This window comes from Hippopotamus amphibius, chromosome 7, assembly GCF_030028045.1.
Source record: "Hippopotamus amphibius kiboko isolate mHipAmp2 chromosome 7, mHipAmp2.hap2, whole genome shotgun sequence".
Taxonomy (NCBI): domain Eukaryota; kingdom Metazoa; phylum Chordata; class Mammalia; order Artiodactyla; family Hippopotamidae; genus Hippopotamus; species Hippopotamus amphibius.
In genome coordinates, this window is record NC_080192.1 from 73,937,080 (window position 1) to 73,954,213 (window position 17,134).

General features: G+C 46.0%; 1 protein-coding gene across 1 annotated transcript in view; it reads right to left on the reverse strand.

Moving 5' to 3' along the window:
- Window positions 1-315: 315 nt before the first annotated feature.
- Window positions 316-17,134, reverse strand: part of LOC130857636 (acyl-coenzyme A oxidase-like protein) — a 66,076-nt gene continuing 49,257 nt past the window's right edge. The window contains exons 4-11 of the mRNA XM_057743364.1: window positions 16,962-17,048; window positions 16,526-16,622; window positions 12,814-12,824; window positions 9,606-9,720; window positions 9,210-9,296; window positions 7,277-7,349; window positions 2,675-2,807; window positions 316-522 (exon numbers count right to left, since the gene is read on the reverse strand). Of these exons, the coding sequence (XP_057599347.1) occupies window positions 316-522; window positions 2,675-2,807; window positions 7,277-7,349; window positions 9,210-9,296; window positions 9,606-9,720; window positions 12,814-12,824; window positions 16,526-16,622; window positions 16,962-17,048 (810 nt within the window). The remainder of the gene's footprint in view (window positions 523-2,674; window positions 2,808-7,276; window positions 7,350-9,209; window positions 9,297-9,605; window positions 9,721-12,813; window positions 12,825-16,525; window positions 16,623-16,961; window positions 17,049-17,134) is intronic.

Below are 17,134 nucleotides of genomic sequence, written 5' to 3' on the forward strand. Positions count from 1 at the left end.
TCTTCCTTTGTCCCCACTAATCATTTAGTTGGACATGGCATTTGGGGCACAAACAAGAGCACAGCTATTATGGCAAGTCTTTAAGAGAAAATCTGAAAGTACTGAGAAACGTGATGAAAATGAGAGATAACCGTAGTGGGGGTGGGGGAGACATCTGGGCAGAGTTTAAAAGGGCCAGGCATGCTCAGCCTTGAGCAAATGCCACCATGGGGAGCTGCAGTGACAGTTTTCTAACACAGGAGGAATGCCCGTCGGAGAAAAGGATCTGTTTTCTACTCATCAGCGAGCGCAGAATGAGCAGGGCCGTCTCTGGTTTCAGCTGAGAAAGCATCTGTCCTGTGCTTGAGCCGTAGGAGGGGAGGCTGCCAAGGGGTTGGTGAGATCATCCTCGCCAGAGATGCGCACGATGAGATCACAGTGGCTGGGGTCCGTCAGGCACGACACATTGGCCGTATCTGGACCATGCGGGTCTGAGGCCCGTCTGGCTCTGCGAGGGGTCTCCCCATCACCTGGCAAACCCGCCTCCCAAACAGGACAGGTGTCAACTCACGACCACTGTGTTTTGCTTCAGATCCTGAGGAATCCAAGGGACACCATGCACCTCTGCAAAACATCCCAGACTGCCTAGCTGCTGGAGGCCAGGACTCCAGGCATTTGTTTCATGGAAAAGCCCATCTATTCCTTTCCCACAGCCAACGCTTATCTCCCCAGTAACAGCAGCAGGAGCGGCCGTCGCACCAGCAACTTGCTCTGTGCCAACACCACACACATCCCCATTCAGGTCTCACCATTATCAGCAGGCCCATTTTACAGAAGAAGAAACCGAGGCTTAAAGAAGGCTACTGATTTGCCCACAGCCTCATGACTGGTCACGTCCAGGCTGCTGTTTGAGCCCAGGGTTCTCTGATTTTAGAGCCCATGATCGTGACAAGGCCTGTACATTGCCAGGAACGAAGTGTGTGTGTGTCAGATGCCCAAAAAGGAATTGGTCCGGATGTGTGCCCCTCCCCATACCCTCCAGAGTCAGCAGGGGTTGCCCCTTGATCACGCTCAGAAAATGGAAAATGGGTACCTTTTAAAAAATCAGCCACTCTGTGTCCTCTCCCCCCACCCCCACTGCTCCAGATCTACTGATACTTAAAAACCAAGTTTCTCCCAGAAGGCCCCCCATGCGCCATCTATACCACCCTATGCCTGCCCCCTCCCCCCTCCCCCCCCCCCCAGGACTCTCCCACTGGCCTGGATGGGCTGACAGCCCCCCAGCAGTGTGGACGTCCTCCACAGGACATCACCCACTCTGAAACATAACAGCACAGGGTTTCTAGGGCACCTTTACAGCCACGAACCAGCATGTGGTTTTAATATTCACCAGCACTCTTGTCAGAGGGGCCCTGAGGCTGCTGTGATCAGAGGGGCTATTGTGCAGACATGGCTGTCCTGGCTTCACAGAACCCTGATCAGATTTTTGTCCCATCTTTTCTACAGTGCAATTCTAGGCTCGTCTGCTTTCTCTCCCTTTGCCTCCTTCTGGAGTTTGGAAAAGGCTGAAACGGTGTCTGTCTCAGACTTGGGAAAAGTATTTTCCTCCGCCCTTCGCTGCTATGCCAGCACCTTGGCCTCACCCCTGGGCCTGCACCCCAAGGCTCTCCTAGGGCCTCACTGATTCAGCCGGTTCAGCTGAGACCCGCTGAGCCACTCTGCACCCGGATCTTCTGAACTGAATATGTACCTCACCCACTTAAAGAGCCACCAAAACAAGCACATAAAGCAGTAGCCACACATGGGCGGGCTGTCACTGGCTCAGGACTGAGCGTCACAGCTGCACCCACGGGAAGGAAGGGCACCGCGTGGGAGAGCTCAGTCAGGCAGGCTTCCTGTGAGAAGTGCAGATGCTGCAGAAGGAAGTAAGGAAGGATTTTCCTGCTTTCAGGCGGCTGTGCGCTGATGTCAGGCCTGGAGTCAGGTGAATGAAACTTAATCCTTCTTAATAGAGAAGCTGGGTTCAAGACACAAATATACATTCACAAGTAGCTTAATTCTCTTTCCAGTTTCCCCAAGCTCAGTGGAACGTAAGAGATGGAAAGAGACAGGGAGGGGCCAAAAAGCAGGCAGTGCTGCACCCTGAGGAGGAGGCAGCCTTCCAGAGCTTTTCTCTCCTGGCTGCTTTTTCCAAACCAAGACATAGGAGAGGGTGGGGGAAGGGGAGGCAGAGTTGGCTTCTGAAGGTCTGGCCTCGTGGACTCCTGCCTGTGTGAGGGTGACTGTCACGTGCCAAACAGCTACGTGAGCATCAATGCTCCCCAATAAGTGCAGCCAAGACACACCAGCCCTTATCCACGAGTCAGCTCTTAGCTGCCTTTCCAGCAAATGTGCTTGTTCCAAGTGACCCATTCTCCCAGGACCATCTTTACGGGCCCTGCTGCCGCAACACCTATGTTCCACCCATCGCAATCAGCAGCACACACCTGGGATGCAGGTGGATGGGACCCCATGGTAAGAAGGCTGCAGAAAGGTTCTCTGCGTAGGGCCAACTGGCACTCACTACCATCTCCCCAGCAACCCAGGCCACCTTACACCAACCGTTGCTCAAGAAGCTCAGCTCCTGACATTGTTACCCACCCCTGGAACATGCAGAGAATAAACAGCAAGGGAAATTAACATCAGAGTCAGTCACCTTCATAGAGCCCATAGCTTGGAAAGTCACGGCCAGTCTTGAAGGAGTCAGCGCTGCCAGCATTGCATTGAGTCTTGCACTCTTGTCCTTAATGGGGGAGTGGTACTGCCCATCTGGAGCCACAGAACCGAACCTGTGTGTGGGGTGGGGGAGGCAGGTGGAAAAGAGAGGTGTGGTTAACGTAAGAGAAGAACCTGGCACCTAGAAATGAAGTCTGGTGGCCCCCAAGGGCACACACAGGGAAGCTGCACAGGGTTCCCCAGCCTGGAACCTCCCTCGTGAGCCAGCAGAGTGAGTGGGGAGCAGGACAAGTGCCTCCCCAGGAGATGCTGCAAGAGGCTCAACTCATGGAAAGTAAGAGCAGATTCCCCACCACTACTGTCCTGTGACTCAGCAGTGGACCCGCACAAGGAGAGGCAGGAGGACTGCCATCATTAAACAAGCACTGGAGCCTGGGGGTAAAGACGGAGCATCAATTCACTTTTTTTGTTGCTGAGATATAAATCATATACCATAAAGTTCACCTTTTTAAAGTGTACAGTTCGATGGTTTTTAGTAGATTCACGAAGTTGTGCAACCATGACCACTATCCAATTCCAAAACATTTTATCACCCCAAAAAGAAACCCCATACCATTAGCAGTCCTGCCATACCCTCCAGAGCCCAGCAACCATTAATCAACTTTCTAACTCTATGGATTTGTCTATTCTGGACATTTCACGTAAGTGGCATTGTACAATGCATGGCCTTTGTGTCTGGTTTCCTTCACTTGACCCACTGTTTTCAAGGTTCATGCATGTGATAACATGTATCAGTACTTCATTCCTTTTTATGGCCAAATGATCTTCCACTGTCGGGATATACCTTATGTTGTTTATCCACTATCAGCTGAAGGATATTTGTGCTGTTTCCACTTTTTTGGCTATTGTGAATAATTGTTATGAACCTTTGTATACAAGTTTTTGTGTGGATACTTATTTTCAATTCTCTTGTAGACAATGTTTTCATAAAGACCTAGAAGTAGAACTGCTAGGTCCTATGAAGATTTTAAACTTTTGAAGAACTGCCAAATTCTTTTCCAAATTGACAACACATTTTACATCCCCGCGAGCAATGGATGAGGGCTCCAATTTCTCCCCATCCTCACCAACACTCCTTATCATCTGTCTCTTTTATTATAGCCGTGAAGTGAGTGCAAAATGGTATTTCATTGTGGTTTTCTTATTAGCCTTTCCTTAATGACAGTGACGTCGAACATCTTTTCATGTGCTTATTAGCCATTTTTATATCTTCTTTGGATAAATTATTCAGAGTTTTGCCCATTTTAATTGGGTCATTTGTCTTTTTATTGTTGAACTGTAATATAGTTCCTTTTATAGGCTGGACACTAGGTTCTTATATATGATTTACAAATATTTTCTCCCACTCTGTGGACTGTCTATTCACTTTCTTCATAGTGTCCTTTGCTGCACAAGTTTTTTAAATCTTGATGAAGTCCAATTTATCTATTTTTAATTTGGTTCTTTCTGCTTTGGGTGTCACATCTAATAAATCACTGCCTAAACAAGATCACAAAGATTTGCACCTATGTTTTCTTTTATGAGTTTTATAGTTTTAGCTCTTACATTTAGATCTGTGATCCATCTTGTGTTAACTTTTGTACATCATATGAGATAAAGGTTCAACTTCATGCATGTGGATATCCAGTTGTTCCAGCACCATTTGTTGAGAAGATCATTTTTCCCCATTAAATTATCTTGTCGCCTTTGTTCAATATCAATTGACCATAACTGCAAGGATTTATCTCTAGAGCCTCTGTTCTATCCCACTGCCCATACTTTTAGCCTTATGCCAATACCACACTATCTTGATAACTGTAGGTCTGTAATGATTTTTCAAACCAGGGATACGAGTCCTCCCACTTTGTTCTTTATCAAGATTGTTTTGGCCAGTCTGAGTCTCCTGCATTTCCATATGAATTTTAGGGCCAGTTTCTCAATTTCTTCAAAAAAAGGCAGCTGGGATTTTGAGAGGGATTTCATCAAATCTGTACATCTACTTATAGACCCATTTTTGATCAAGCGATAAGCCAAAACCCCAAAGTGTATTGTCTCTGCTGCTCCATAATATTTGGGGGGCAGCTTAAATATACCAGTGGAATGGCTTTTAAATCAAATTTTGTGGGCTTCCTTGGTGGCACAGTGGTTAAGAATCTGCCTGCCAATGCAGGGGACAGGGGTTTGATCCCTGGTCCGAGAAGATCCCACATGCCATGGAGCAGCTAAGCCCGTGTGCCACAACCACTGAGCCTGTGCTCTAGAGCCTGAGCCCATGAGCCACAACTACTGAGCCCATGTGCCGCAGCTGCTGAAGCTCACGCGCCTAGAGCCCAAGCTCCAGAACAGGAGAAACCACCGCAATGAGAAACCCACACACCACAAGGAAGAGTAGCCCCCTCTCATCACAACTAGAGAAAGCCCGTGTGCAGCAATGAAGACCCAATGCAGCCAAAAATTAAATAAATAAATAAATAAATAATAAAATAAATATTTTTAAAAATTTTAAGAAAGAAAATTTAAAAAATCAAATCTTGTTTATCAAAGAATAATCTATATATTCTCATATCTTCTACAGACCATGTAGCTCCCTATCATTTTTTTTCTCATTGACTCTGACTTTCTAAACCCTAGTGCACTGGATGAATGCCAAGCCAGTGGGTCCAGATTCTGGCAGAGGGCTGTCCAGTGCACTAAGATCCTATTAGAGTGGGTGAGAAATGGGGAGCTCCACATCCGTGGCTTTCCTTCCCTCTTCCCCATCTCCAAGAGTGGAGTGATGCTGATAAGTGACCAGGAAACATGCACACACCTCTGGGGAAGGCTAGTGGTCCTCAGGCCTGCTGCCATGGGCACTGGTCATTCCTGAGGGGGCCTGGGGGCTTCATCACCCACCAGGACACCTACAAAGATGCTTTTGTTGTTTCTATTTCATTTCCTACCATTCACAGTGGGGGAAAGTCAATAACCAGAATTTGGTCCATTTTAAGTTTGTTTCCCCCATATCTTCCTTAAACTTTTGGCATTTACTTACTGGCAAGAACTTGCAGGCAATAAAAAGGAGTACAGTTACCCCAGTGTTCATTGTAGCACTATTTACAAGTAGCCAGGACATGGAAGCAACTAAATGCCCATAGACAAAGGAATGAATAAAGAAATGTGATACATAAATACAATGGAATACCACTCAGCCATAAAAAAAGAACAAAATAATGTCATTTGCAGTGACATGGGTGGACCTAGATATTGTCATACTGTGTGAAGTAAGCCAGACAGAGAAAGACAAACATCATATGGTATCATTTATATGTGGAATCTTAAAAAATGGTACAAATGAACCAAAACAGAAATAGAGTCACAGATGCAGAAAACAAACTTATGGTTACCGAGGGGGAAAAGTGGGGAGGGATAAATTGGGAGATGGGGATTGACATATACACACCACTATAAATAAAATAGATAATTAATAAGCACCTGCTGTATAGCATAGGGAACTCTACTCAACACTCTATAATGACCTATATGGGAACAGGATCTAAAAAAGAGGGGATATATGTATATGTGTAACTGATTCACTATGTTGTACAGCAGAAACCAACACAACATTGTAAATCAACTATACTCCAATAAAAATTGATTAAAAAATAAAAAGGAGAAAAGTGTTAAGGGAAAATCTATAGGAAAGCAGGGAGCAAGCCTGATGGCTTGCATTTTAGCAGATTTAAATATCACTGTAATTCAGGATTTTTACTGGATATATGAAATGCTGCTGAGAAAAGCAAAATTAATTGGTGTTTCTTAGCCTCTGCAAAAAGCACTGTCAACCCCTGGGGCTCCACTTCTGGAATGCACTTGTAGAAGCAACCTTCACATCATTCTTTCACCCACCTTGACCTCACTGAGGGGTGCTGGGAAATGACACCAAGCACCTCTGACATTATTCCCCCAACCTGTACTGGTTAGAACAGCTTCTGAAGCTGCAAGATGGTACCTTATCTCCTGTCATCCACAACGAAGGCAATAACACTAATTATTTTATGATAGCCAAAAAAGAACATTTTTAAGGAAATAACCTAAATACCCAACAATAAGGGATCGATACATAACTTACAGCTCATTTAACAGTCAGCTATGGCAATATTAAAAATGATGATGCTTGTGTGTGTTTATCCTTGCACAGAAACATCAGATGTATAATGTTAAACAGAAATTACAAGTTATAAAAAATAGAATTTCTAAGTGGATCTCATTCAGTGAAAATCAAACCTCTCTCTCTCTCTCTTTAGATATAACCTCATGGAGAAAAGTCTAAAGTATCATACATGAAAGTATGACAAACATGGTGTCTGGGTGACAGCATCTGGGATAATTTTGATTTTTTTCAATTTGCTTATCTATGTTTCCCAATCAGCTGTCAGTAAAATGGTAGGAGTGGTTATGAGAAGACAGTGTGGACGTACGGCCCACGAGACCCAGGAACCAGGCCTGGGAGGGAGAACAAGGAGATCACACACATCAAACCTGAGTTAAGGAGACAACTACTCACTTATCCAGCAGGTTCTCCCTTGGTATCCGAACCCTGTCACATCTCAGGATCCCGTTATCCACAACATTCAGACCTAGAGGGAGCAGACGGGAAACAGAGCTGCAGGGGGCACGTGTCTGTGGCCCTGCCACTCACCAGGTCTGTCACCACCAAAGCGCAAAGCCCTTCATTCCGCTTGCAGAATTGTTGCTACTTTCTTATTTGGGGTGGGGATGCCATTTGCTTGTTTCCTTGAAGAGCGGTGCCTGTTTCTCCAGCCCCTTCCTCTCCAACAACGATAGAGGAGAAACTGCTAGAGCTTCTGTGTAGCCTGCCTGCTCCAGGGCCGGGCGGGGGGGGGGGAGGGTCCTGCTGGGGACACAGCTGCCCGCCTGAACAGTTTCTGTGACTAGAAAAGGGAGAATTCCAGGCAACCGAAAGAATGTCAAACTGAACACACAGCAGGAGGAAAGCCCCTTACACCCCTCCGGTGACACAGAACTCAAATTCTTCCCCCCTCCAAGGGCTTCCTCTCCAGAACACGGGGTGAATCTGTGACAGCAAATGCTTAAAAGACACTGGAAAATGGCCAGAGGTACAGCAGGGGTTGGGAAGGGTTGACCGACTGCTGGGACGTTTCCTGAAATCTGCCAGGCACGTTTCCTCACGACACCTGCCAGAGTCTGGGGTTTACTTTTTGTTCATCTCACATTTAGGGAGCCTTAATCTGGGAGGAAATGTCTTTTTTTAGTACAGGTCTTTATTTAGAACATCACCCTTTGACAAGGACACAGCTGTACTTATGAGTTTACAAGGAAACCAGCTCAGACTTTCTGGGTTTGCCGGTGTCTTAAATGTCTGGCACCCCTTCTTGAGAGCTGGGCAAACCCTCTGCTCTCAACAGCCCTTAGCACGTCAGGTGTTTTTAAGGGACCAGGGCCTCAGTCACCCTAGGAGATACACTTAAAGCACTTGCAGCCCATTCCTGCAGGCAGGCAGTGGTCGATATACCTAAGGGATCAGGGTTAATCCAACCCCCTCCACCAAAGGACCGTCTGCTCCCCCTTTTTTTCCACTTTATCCTCTCTTTTTTCCCCCTCTCCCCTCACCTGCTTTTTGGCTTCGTTTGGCTAGGGACAACCAGTGGAGCCCACAGGCATGGGCAGCTCTCACCCAGCATTCTAGGTTAAATTGTGTCCCGCCCTGCCCCCCCCCCCCGATCCAAGATTCATATGTTGTGGTCCTAACCCCTTGTACCAATGAATGTGACCTTTTCTGGAGAAAGCATCTTTACAGAGGTGATTGAGTTAAAATGAGGGCATTCGTGGGCCCTCATTCAAATGACTGGTGTCCTTAGAAAAAGAGGAAATTGGATACAGACAAGAATGAAGGGAGAATGCCGTGTGAACATGAAGACAGCCTCCTACAAGCCAAGGAGAGAGGCCTGGAGCACACCCTCCCCATCCCAGCCCTCAGAAGCCACCAACTCCACTGACACCTTGACCTCGGACTCGTAGCCTCCAGAACTGTGAGATGATGCATTTCTATTGTTAAAGCCACTCAGTCGGAGTCCAACAGCCCTAGCAAGCTAGTCCAGAGTCAGTCCCTAGGACCATTGAAGCTGGTGGCTCTGGGCCATGAAAGAGAGAACGTCAACCTGCCCTCTGAGGGCCCACAAGTCCGAGAGAGAGAGAGAGGAGATGGAACAGCTCAGGACAGAGCTGGCTCATTGCTAGGAAACACGAGAGGCTGGGAGAAACAGGACCAATGTGTGTTCACAAACAGCGGTCTGCAACCTTCTAACTGCCGCACACAGAAGGCTAACCAGGCTCCAAATTCAGAGTCTTCTCTGCCTTCGCTGCTCTGGTGAGTTAGCTTAGACTCGCATTGGGTGAGGTGGGGAGCAGGCAGGAAGTGCGAAGGAGGGTGGGGGAAGGATCACCTGGGGACTCACCTTCTTTATACATCATATCAATAGCCGTCACTCCTGGGTACAAGCTTCCATTTTCATCGCGGACAGGAACGATGAAACAGTGAGGCCCTAAGGAAGGTGAAGAGACACGAAAGTCTCTGAAGATATGATCAAAGCTCTGCTCATTTCCTGGGACAGTGTACAATTATGATGATCCTGAAATTCACTCTGTTCTATGACTGTGCACTGCCTATAACAGTGTCTAATGTTGAATGTAATGATAACTTGTCTCATCGTGTATATTTAGCAGATAAAGTTAGCGCTGAATTTTTTACGAGATAAAAACAGCCCTGTGAGGTGGGTTTTCCGTGTAAAGTACTCACAGGAGAATAGTATTAGTAAAGGGTAATATCTTGGGTTTCTTTGTCCGTGACAAACCTTGAGATCTTCCGTTTATGATGAGCTGGGCAAAGACCGCTGCATAATTCCCGTACATGGCATTTCCGATGTACATCTTCTCAGCATTTTCACACGGTGTGTCGATTACAAACTCCTACAAAGAAACAGCACAGCAACAGAGCTTTCTTTCTTATGGCTCACTTCAACTCCTGGGCTCAGTGCAATAAACACTGTGAAACAGATCATACCGCGTAGCTCCACCCACTTGGGGATTTCACAGGAAAGCAGGAGCAGATGACCCAAAGTCACCTAGTTCAACCTCGTGAACCCAACACCACCATGCTATCACTGCAACGCACACTGTTCACCGCCACCTTAACTTTGAAAACGACTGCAAATTAAAGTGCTTTGTCGGACTTCGCTGGTGGCGTGGTGGTTAAGAATTCACCTGCCAATGCAGGGGACACGGGTTTGATCCCTGGTCCAGGAAGATCCCACATGCCGCTGAGCAACTAAGCCCATGTGCCACAACTACTGAGCCCTCGAGCCACAACTACTGAAGCCCACACGCCCTAGAGCCTGTGCTCTGCAACGAGAGAAGCCACCGCAATGAGAAACCCGCACACCACAACAGAGTGGCCCCTGCTCACTGCAACCAGAGAAAGCCCGCGCACAGCAACGAAGACCCAACACAGCCAAAAATAAATAAATAAATACTTTTAAAAATTAAAAAACAAAAATAAAAAACAGAGTGCTTTGTCAATGAATAATCCAATCAGGAACATATGTTGCCACTTTTAAGTGGATGAAAAATGTTCATTCACTTCTTCCTCGTCTCTGGTCTTTGCAATGCTGAGCTGCCACGTGTACTATCTGTCTGAGCCTGTGGCTTTAATGTGTAGAGGCTTTCTTCATTGTGCTTCTTTCTCTCTAGATTACTCCACACTGAGGTTCTGACTTCTAAATAATCCAGCACCAAAACCCCTAAAAGCCCTGTTGTCATGTACTCAGCTCTCCACACGCCCCTTGGCCCCAAACACTCCACCTTCAAGGTTCACAAGAAAAAATGAAACATCCAGTGATGTGGGGCCCCTCGTCAGATGAGCCCATGTCTATGTGTTTCATTTTGTCTACTGGGCATTGCCCCTTCTGGACCAACCACTTGCTTCCTCGTGTCCTCCACTGTGTCCTGGGCCTTGAACATTCCTGCCTCTAAGGTACTAGTCTGTTATCTAAACAGCAACCAACTAACCAAAGGTTAAATGTGTACACCTGGACACAAACAAGACTACTAAGCAAACGTGACCTCTTCCTGCCATCGCTCAGAATCTCAGCCCAGACAATTTTGATCTTTATAAAAAGAAATACCTAATTTAAGCCTTGAGATGATTGTTTCGGAAGCTGCCTCTCCATTTTCCTGATCAATGAATATAATCATAAAAGCTTCCCTGAAAAGCTTATATGGATAAGCCCTTAAACCAAAAAGCATTTGTCAACAACTCTTATAAGGGAAAGAATCTTAGAACATGCCATCCAGCTCGTCTCCACAATACGCTCATAAGGCCAAGGATTCCAGCCCCAAACAGCCTGAAGTTAACACGTGGTCAGGAAAAAGCAGGGGGAAAAAATGTAGTTTTTTGTTTTTAGTCTCTGCTCAAAACTCTGCCTTCCATGCAAATAGATGCTTTATTAGTGAGGGTATCATAGTTAATTTCCTATGTCCTTTGTTTATTACATCAGGACAATTTGTTCTAAAGTGCTAAGTTGGAAGATGAAGGTGCTATGCCCTGGAGGCCCTCAGGGGTCTTCAGATAACTGCTTCCCATTCTGCCAAAACCAGGCAGGCTGCATTCTGAAAATTGTCTCAGCCTAGGATTAATGCCTGAGGAATGACGTAAGGAAGATGTCAGCAAATCGGTCTGTGGCTTGGTTGCTGGCTGACGTGGATCCTCAGGAAGCAGCGGGGAGTTGGGAAGGGAAGGGAGCATTGAAATTGGGAGGCATATTTTTAAGGAGCAATGAGTTTACCTCAGATTTTGACAAATAATAAAATAGGAATCCATTGGGGCGCATACTGTCATGAGAAGACTCTAAATCATTTGTTAGCTGAGTCATCCTTGATATGCCTATGGCATGTCCGTCTGCAGTGTTTGAGCGTCTAGCTGAGTCTCAACTTTCCTCAGCATTGTCAAGAGGTCTTTTTTTAGTGCCTAGCCATGCTTTGACACCCCACAGAGATGTGGCCTTACCATCTGAGAGCATGTTATCTAAAGGAAAGCATCTGCATACCTCCGGTGCCCCAGTTTCCCAAGCCTCACCATCTAGCAAACCTGTTGTTTGCTAGATATACAGAAGATGTGCTTGTGAAGGCAGTCTGCACCATCACTGATAAGCTCTTGATAGGGAGAAACTGTCACAGAATGAAGGAAGTATTGTTACAGTGATAAAAATTAAGGACAATTTTTAATCCATTTTTAATCCTGTGTAGCACCACTGGGTTAACTTTTTAAAAACTGCTTTATCAGAACTACCCTGGCAGTCCAGTGGTTAAGACTCCCCGCTTCCACTTCAAGGGGCACGGGTTCTATCCGTGGTTGGGGAACTAAGATTCTGCATGCCGCACGGCATGGCCAAAAAATAAAAATAAACAACAACAACAAAAAAAAACTCCTGGTTTATCATCTCAATCTTTCATAGGCTTTCCACTTACCTGATTCTGGCATTCAGACTCCTGCTAGTTCGACCCTTACCTCTAACTAGAACCTCCATTATTCCTCTCTGCACTGTCCAGTATGGAAGTGACCAGCCACGTGTGGCTCTTGAGTACTTGAAAGATGTCTAGTCTGAACTGAGATGTGCTGGAGTGTAAGATATACAGCAGACTTTTAAGACTTGACACCAAATATATATATATATTATATACATATATAATATATGTATATAATATATATATAAAATATACTATATGTATATATATAAAATATACTAAATACTTCAAATTTTAATGTTGATTACCTGTTACAGTGATAATATTTTTGCTATGCTGGGTTAAATAAAATGTGCTAAGTTCCAAAACAGAAAAACTCTGCCTTCTTTTTCTTCTTTTCTGGGAGCCTGAACAGGATCACCACGGAAATGCCCCCTTTCACTTCTTGGTCCTCTCTCATTCAGCTCACCACTCGGGATACCCTTCAACCTCTTGTTAAGCAGAGACAGACCGTAACTGCCAGCTCTGGATACCGGGTACCTGGGACAGGTCTGAGAGTCCAGGAGGGAAATGGCAGAAAAGCAGAAATGCAAATTTAATCCAAGCTGACAGTATCGAAGATGTGGCCGAACCAAACCGACAAGCTATCGATCATGTAAAGATCATCTCAGATTTCAGATTTTTAAATATATAGACTGCACTTTCCCTCTGGCCAAGAAATACAGTCTTGGAGCCCAAGAAAACATTCTCTGACACAAGTGCGCACAGGGAAACTTTTAACATAGGTAAGGGCTTTTCAGAACATAAATGGATAAGCTGATTCTTTTTTTTTTTTTTTTTGGCTGTGTTGGATCTTTGTTGCTGCGCGTGAGCTTTCTCTAGTTGTGGCGAGCGGGGGCTACTCTTCATTGCGGTGCATGAGCTTCTCATTGCAGTGGCTTCTCTTGTTGCGGAGCACGGGCTCTAGGCACACAGGCTTCAGTAGTTGCAGCATGCAGCCTCAGTAGTTGTGGCACACAGGCTTAGATGCTCCGCGGCATGTGGGATCTTCCCAGACCAGGGATTGAATCCATGTTCCCTGCATTGGCAGGCGGATTCTTAACCACTGCTCCACCAGGGAAGGAGCTGAATCTTTTTATAGAGAAGTCTCTATTGGCTGCTGCCCTTGTCTCATCATGCCAGCCAGGACTTCTTAAAGAAAGGAGTTATTGTGAAGCTGGTGGGTGCAGCAGCAACAACAACAAACAACAAAACCCACGTGGTGAGAGGATGCTAACACCTCAAGGGTGGGAAGGGAAGTAGCAGAGAAAGGTTGGCCTGGCAAGAAGATCTGGTGGGGTGGGGAGGAGACAGGAGGCCATCCATCCCCATCAGCATCCGATCCATTCTGGGAAAGGAGATTTGTCACTTCTGGCAAAAATACTTGGTTTGGAAAGTCTGCCTCAGCCCAAACGCTGGTGTTAAAGCTGGATCTATGTCAGTCCTATACACACTAGTAGATATAAAATAGACAACTAATAAGACCCTGCTGTACAGCACAGGGAACTCTACTCAGTACTCTGTAATGGCCTATATGGGAAAAGAATGTAAAAAAAAAAATGAGTGAATATATGCATAGGTATAACTGATCACTTTGCTGTACACCTGAAACTAACACAACATTGTAAATCAATTATACTCCAATAAATTTTTTTTTTTAAAGCTGGATCTAGGGGCTTCCTAGGTGGTGCAGTGGTTAAGAATCCACCTGCCAATGCAGGGGACACAGGTTCGATCCCTGCTCCAGGAAGATCCCACATGCCTCGGAGCAACTAAGCCCGTGCACCACAACAATTGAGCCTGTGCTTTAGAGCCTGTGAGCCGCAACTATTGAGCCCATGTGCCACAACTACTGAAGCCCATGCACCTAGAGCCTGTGCTCCACAACAAGAGAAGCCACGGCAATAAGAAGCCCCCGCCCCACAAAAAAGAGTAGCCCCTGCTCGCCACAACTAGAGAAAGCCTGTGTGCAGCAACGAAGACCCAACACAACCAATAAATAAATAAATGTTTTAAAAAAATTAAAAAAATTAAAAGCTGGATTTAATAATGCACACCATGTGTGTCGGTTCCTATTATAATTAGCTATTGAACGCCAACCAAACAGTCAGTCCCGCAAGCATTAAAAGAGATGGCTTTGGCCAGAGAGCCCTTAGCCTTGTTTATCTTTGCCATTTCGCATAAAGTGTAAAAATAAAACTCTCCCTTACCTTGAAACTCTCCATGCTGCTACTCAGCCATCCAAAAATAAAAATAAAACAACCAACCCACAGGAATGCACAACCAAAAAATATAACAGATTGAAACTTCCCTGGAGGGAGAAAGGGCTCATTTGACATGCTCTAACGTTTAAAAAGGGAAATGAAGGGGAAAACACAGAAACCAATGTAGGAGAAAGCCATTCCTTGCTAAGCCAACCCTCGGTGGCCTGAGCTGATGATGGGCTTCTTCCCTCTCTCACTCCTTCGGGAAGCAGCGTGTTCACCAGAGTCTTCTCCTCACTACAATTTCAACTTTGCAACTCCCCTGCAGAGAGTGGCAACTGCCGAAGCACACTAGGTAGCTAAATCATTTACGCTGTTTGGGGAAAATGAGACCAACACAGGGAAATGATATTTTGTGCAAAAAATATAATTGTAAGAAGAAATAAATAAATAAGAATTGTGGGTGGGATTTTTCCCTTTAATGACAGCAAGGTGACCTCAATGGCATGGTTTCGGGAGAAAAAATGGGGCAGCCAAAACCCCAGAGATGTTTGGTCAGTGTCCCATCACTGGCAGGAAAGCTCAGCTGTTAAGGGCAATCCCCCTTGAACCTGAGATTCCCTCGTTAACTGCATAGCCATAGTCAGTTTCCTAATCTCTGCGAGCCTCAGTTTTTCCACCTGTAAAATAGGGACAAGAATTTCTCTATAGGATTATAGACTATTTAACACAATGTTGCATGCAGAGTGCTTAGCCTGGCACCTAGCACACACATGCTCCATGAACAGAAGTGACTTATAATCCCGTTCATGGGATTGCTGGTGTGAGGGAGTGTGGTCCACTACACTATACAGAGAGTTTGAAGCAGAGCAAGCATTCAATAAGTGCCGTCCTTATTCTGGTTCTTACTAGGACCCTGGACATCACTGGCTGCTGTAGAGAACTAGTATCAGGGCAAGAGGAAAGGCAGAACATCCTCCAACATAACTCTCACCTGCATCTGTCATTCTAAACGCTGAACACCTCCAATTAGCATTCTTGGGTCAGAAAATCCTGGGAACAAAACTCCAGATTCCAAAGGACAAACTCAGCCAAAATGAAGAAAAGACTTGAGTCACCGCACATATACGCACGTGGCCACACCCACACGCACATGGCTACACCCATAGCACATGGCCACACCCACAGCCCATGGCCACATACACACACACACACACACACGCTTGCACACATATTCACACATACTCATTTCTAGAAAAAACTGAAAAATGTACTTATTCCTTTGTGGTTCTTAGGAATACCCAATATCAAACAAGAAACTAGAGAGGAGAATGAAATAGGTAGTTGCTCTCTTTATTGGGGGGAGGGAGTAGAAGCTAAAGAGATGGGGGGGCAGGATTTACAGAGCAGGGCTTTTGCTGTGAACCATTTGTGGAGAGATGTCAGTTTAGAGGGTCTTACCAACGTTTTAGAGTTCATCCCATATAATAATGTCAGATTGTGAGCTTTTGTTGCAGATGCCATGTGGATTTGTGTGCAGGTCACAGTTACAGACATTGCATCATGCCAGCACCAAGGACCTGGCTCCCAGAAGGAGGCCCCAGCACACACAGTGCCCTCCTGCCACACACATCACACATGGTGCGACGGAGCACACCAACAGAGACCGCTCCTCCACCCATCTACCTGCTCCTGTTAGGAAGGACCACAAAATGACTTGGGTCCTGTGCTCACTGAGTTTTTCCAAAGCATTAAGTTAACAAGTGCACACAAAGTGCCGGGAGCAGGGCCCCGTCCCACAGTAGGTGCTGTGTAAGTGTTGGCAGGTGTTATACTCAGGAAGGCTGAGCATACACGTCCACTAAAGCCTTTAGATGTTTCTTCTGAATCTAAGCACTCCCAGCCCGAGAGCACACACAGCAGGGGTGAAGGTGGACTCCGGAGGAAGGAGAGTCTGCTGTGTACAAGTCTGCTGCCCTGAACCACAGAACCGCAGGCAGAATCCTCACCTGTGCAGAGGTCAAAGGTGGCTTCCGTCTGGATCCCTCTCACGTTGCTCCCGTGGCCCCTCTCGGTCATTGCAAACATCCCCGTGTATTTCTGCTCCTGGAGTTTACAGGATGTTAGAAGGGAATCAGCTAGGCAGACGGCCGCTCTCATTGCCAACCTCTCAGATCATCAAGAATGTTGGCGAGAGAGGGAGCGGTGAGTTGGAGATAATCATAAAAATTCAGTCTGGTGACAGTTAATGTGACAACAATATGACAGACTCAGTGTAATTTAAACAAGCAGTCTTGAAAGTCTCATTCCAAACAAAGTTCTGGCTGACACTAATTCTCTGTTCTATTTTCTTTTTCTGCAAACACACATGCACACACACACCCCTGAATACTGTGAATTTTGAAGACTCTCCATAGAATATCTCTGGGGAGGTACACGCCATACCTGGAGTGGCTGAAGCCATTTAGCTACATGTGCTGGGCTCCCGAGGTTCCCGACGGCACCACCTAACAGCCAGTAAATGATTCCACACTGGAAACAAGGCGAGTACAGACCATTGTTAGCAAGAGTTGACAATTTAATGACGACCAAACCCCCTGGGCAAACTCCATTCAAGG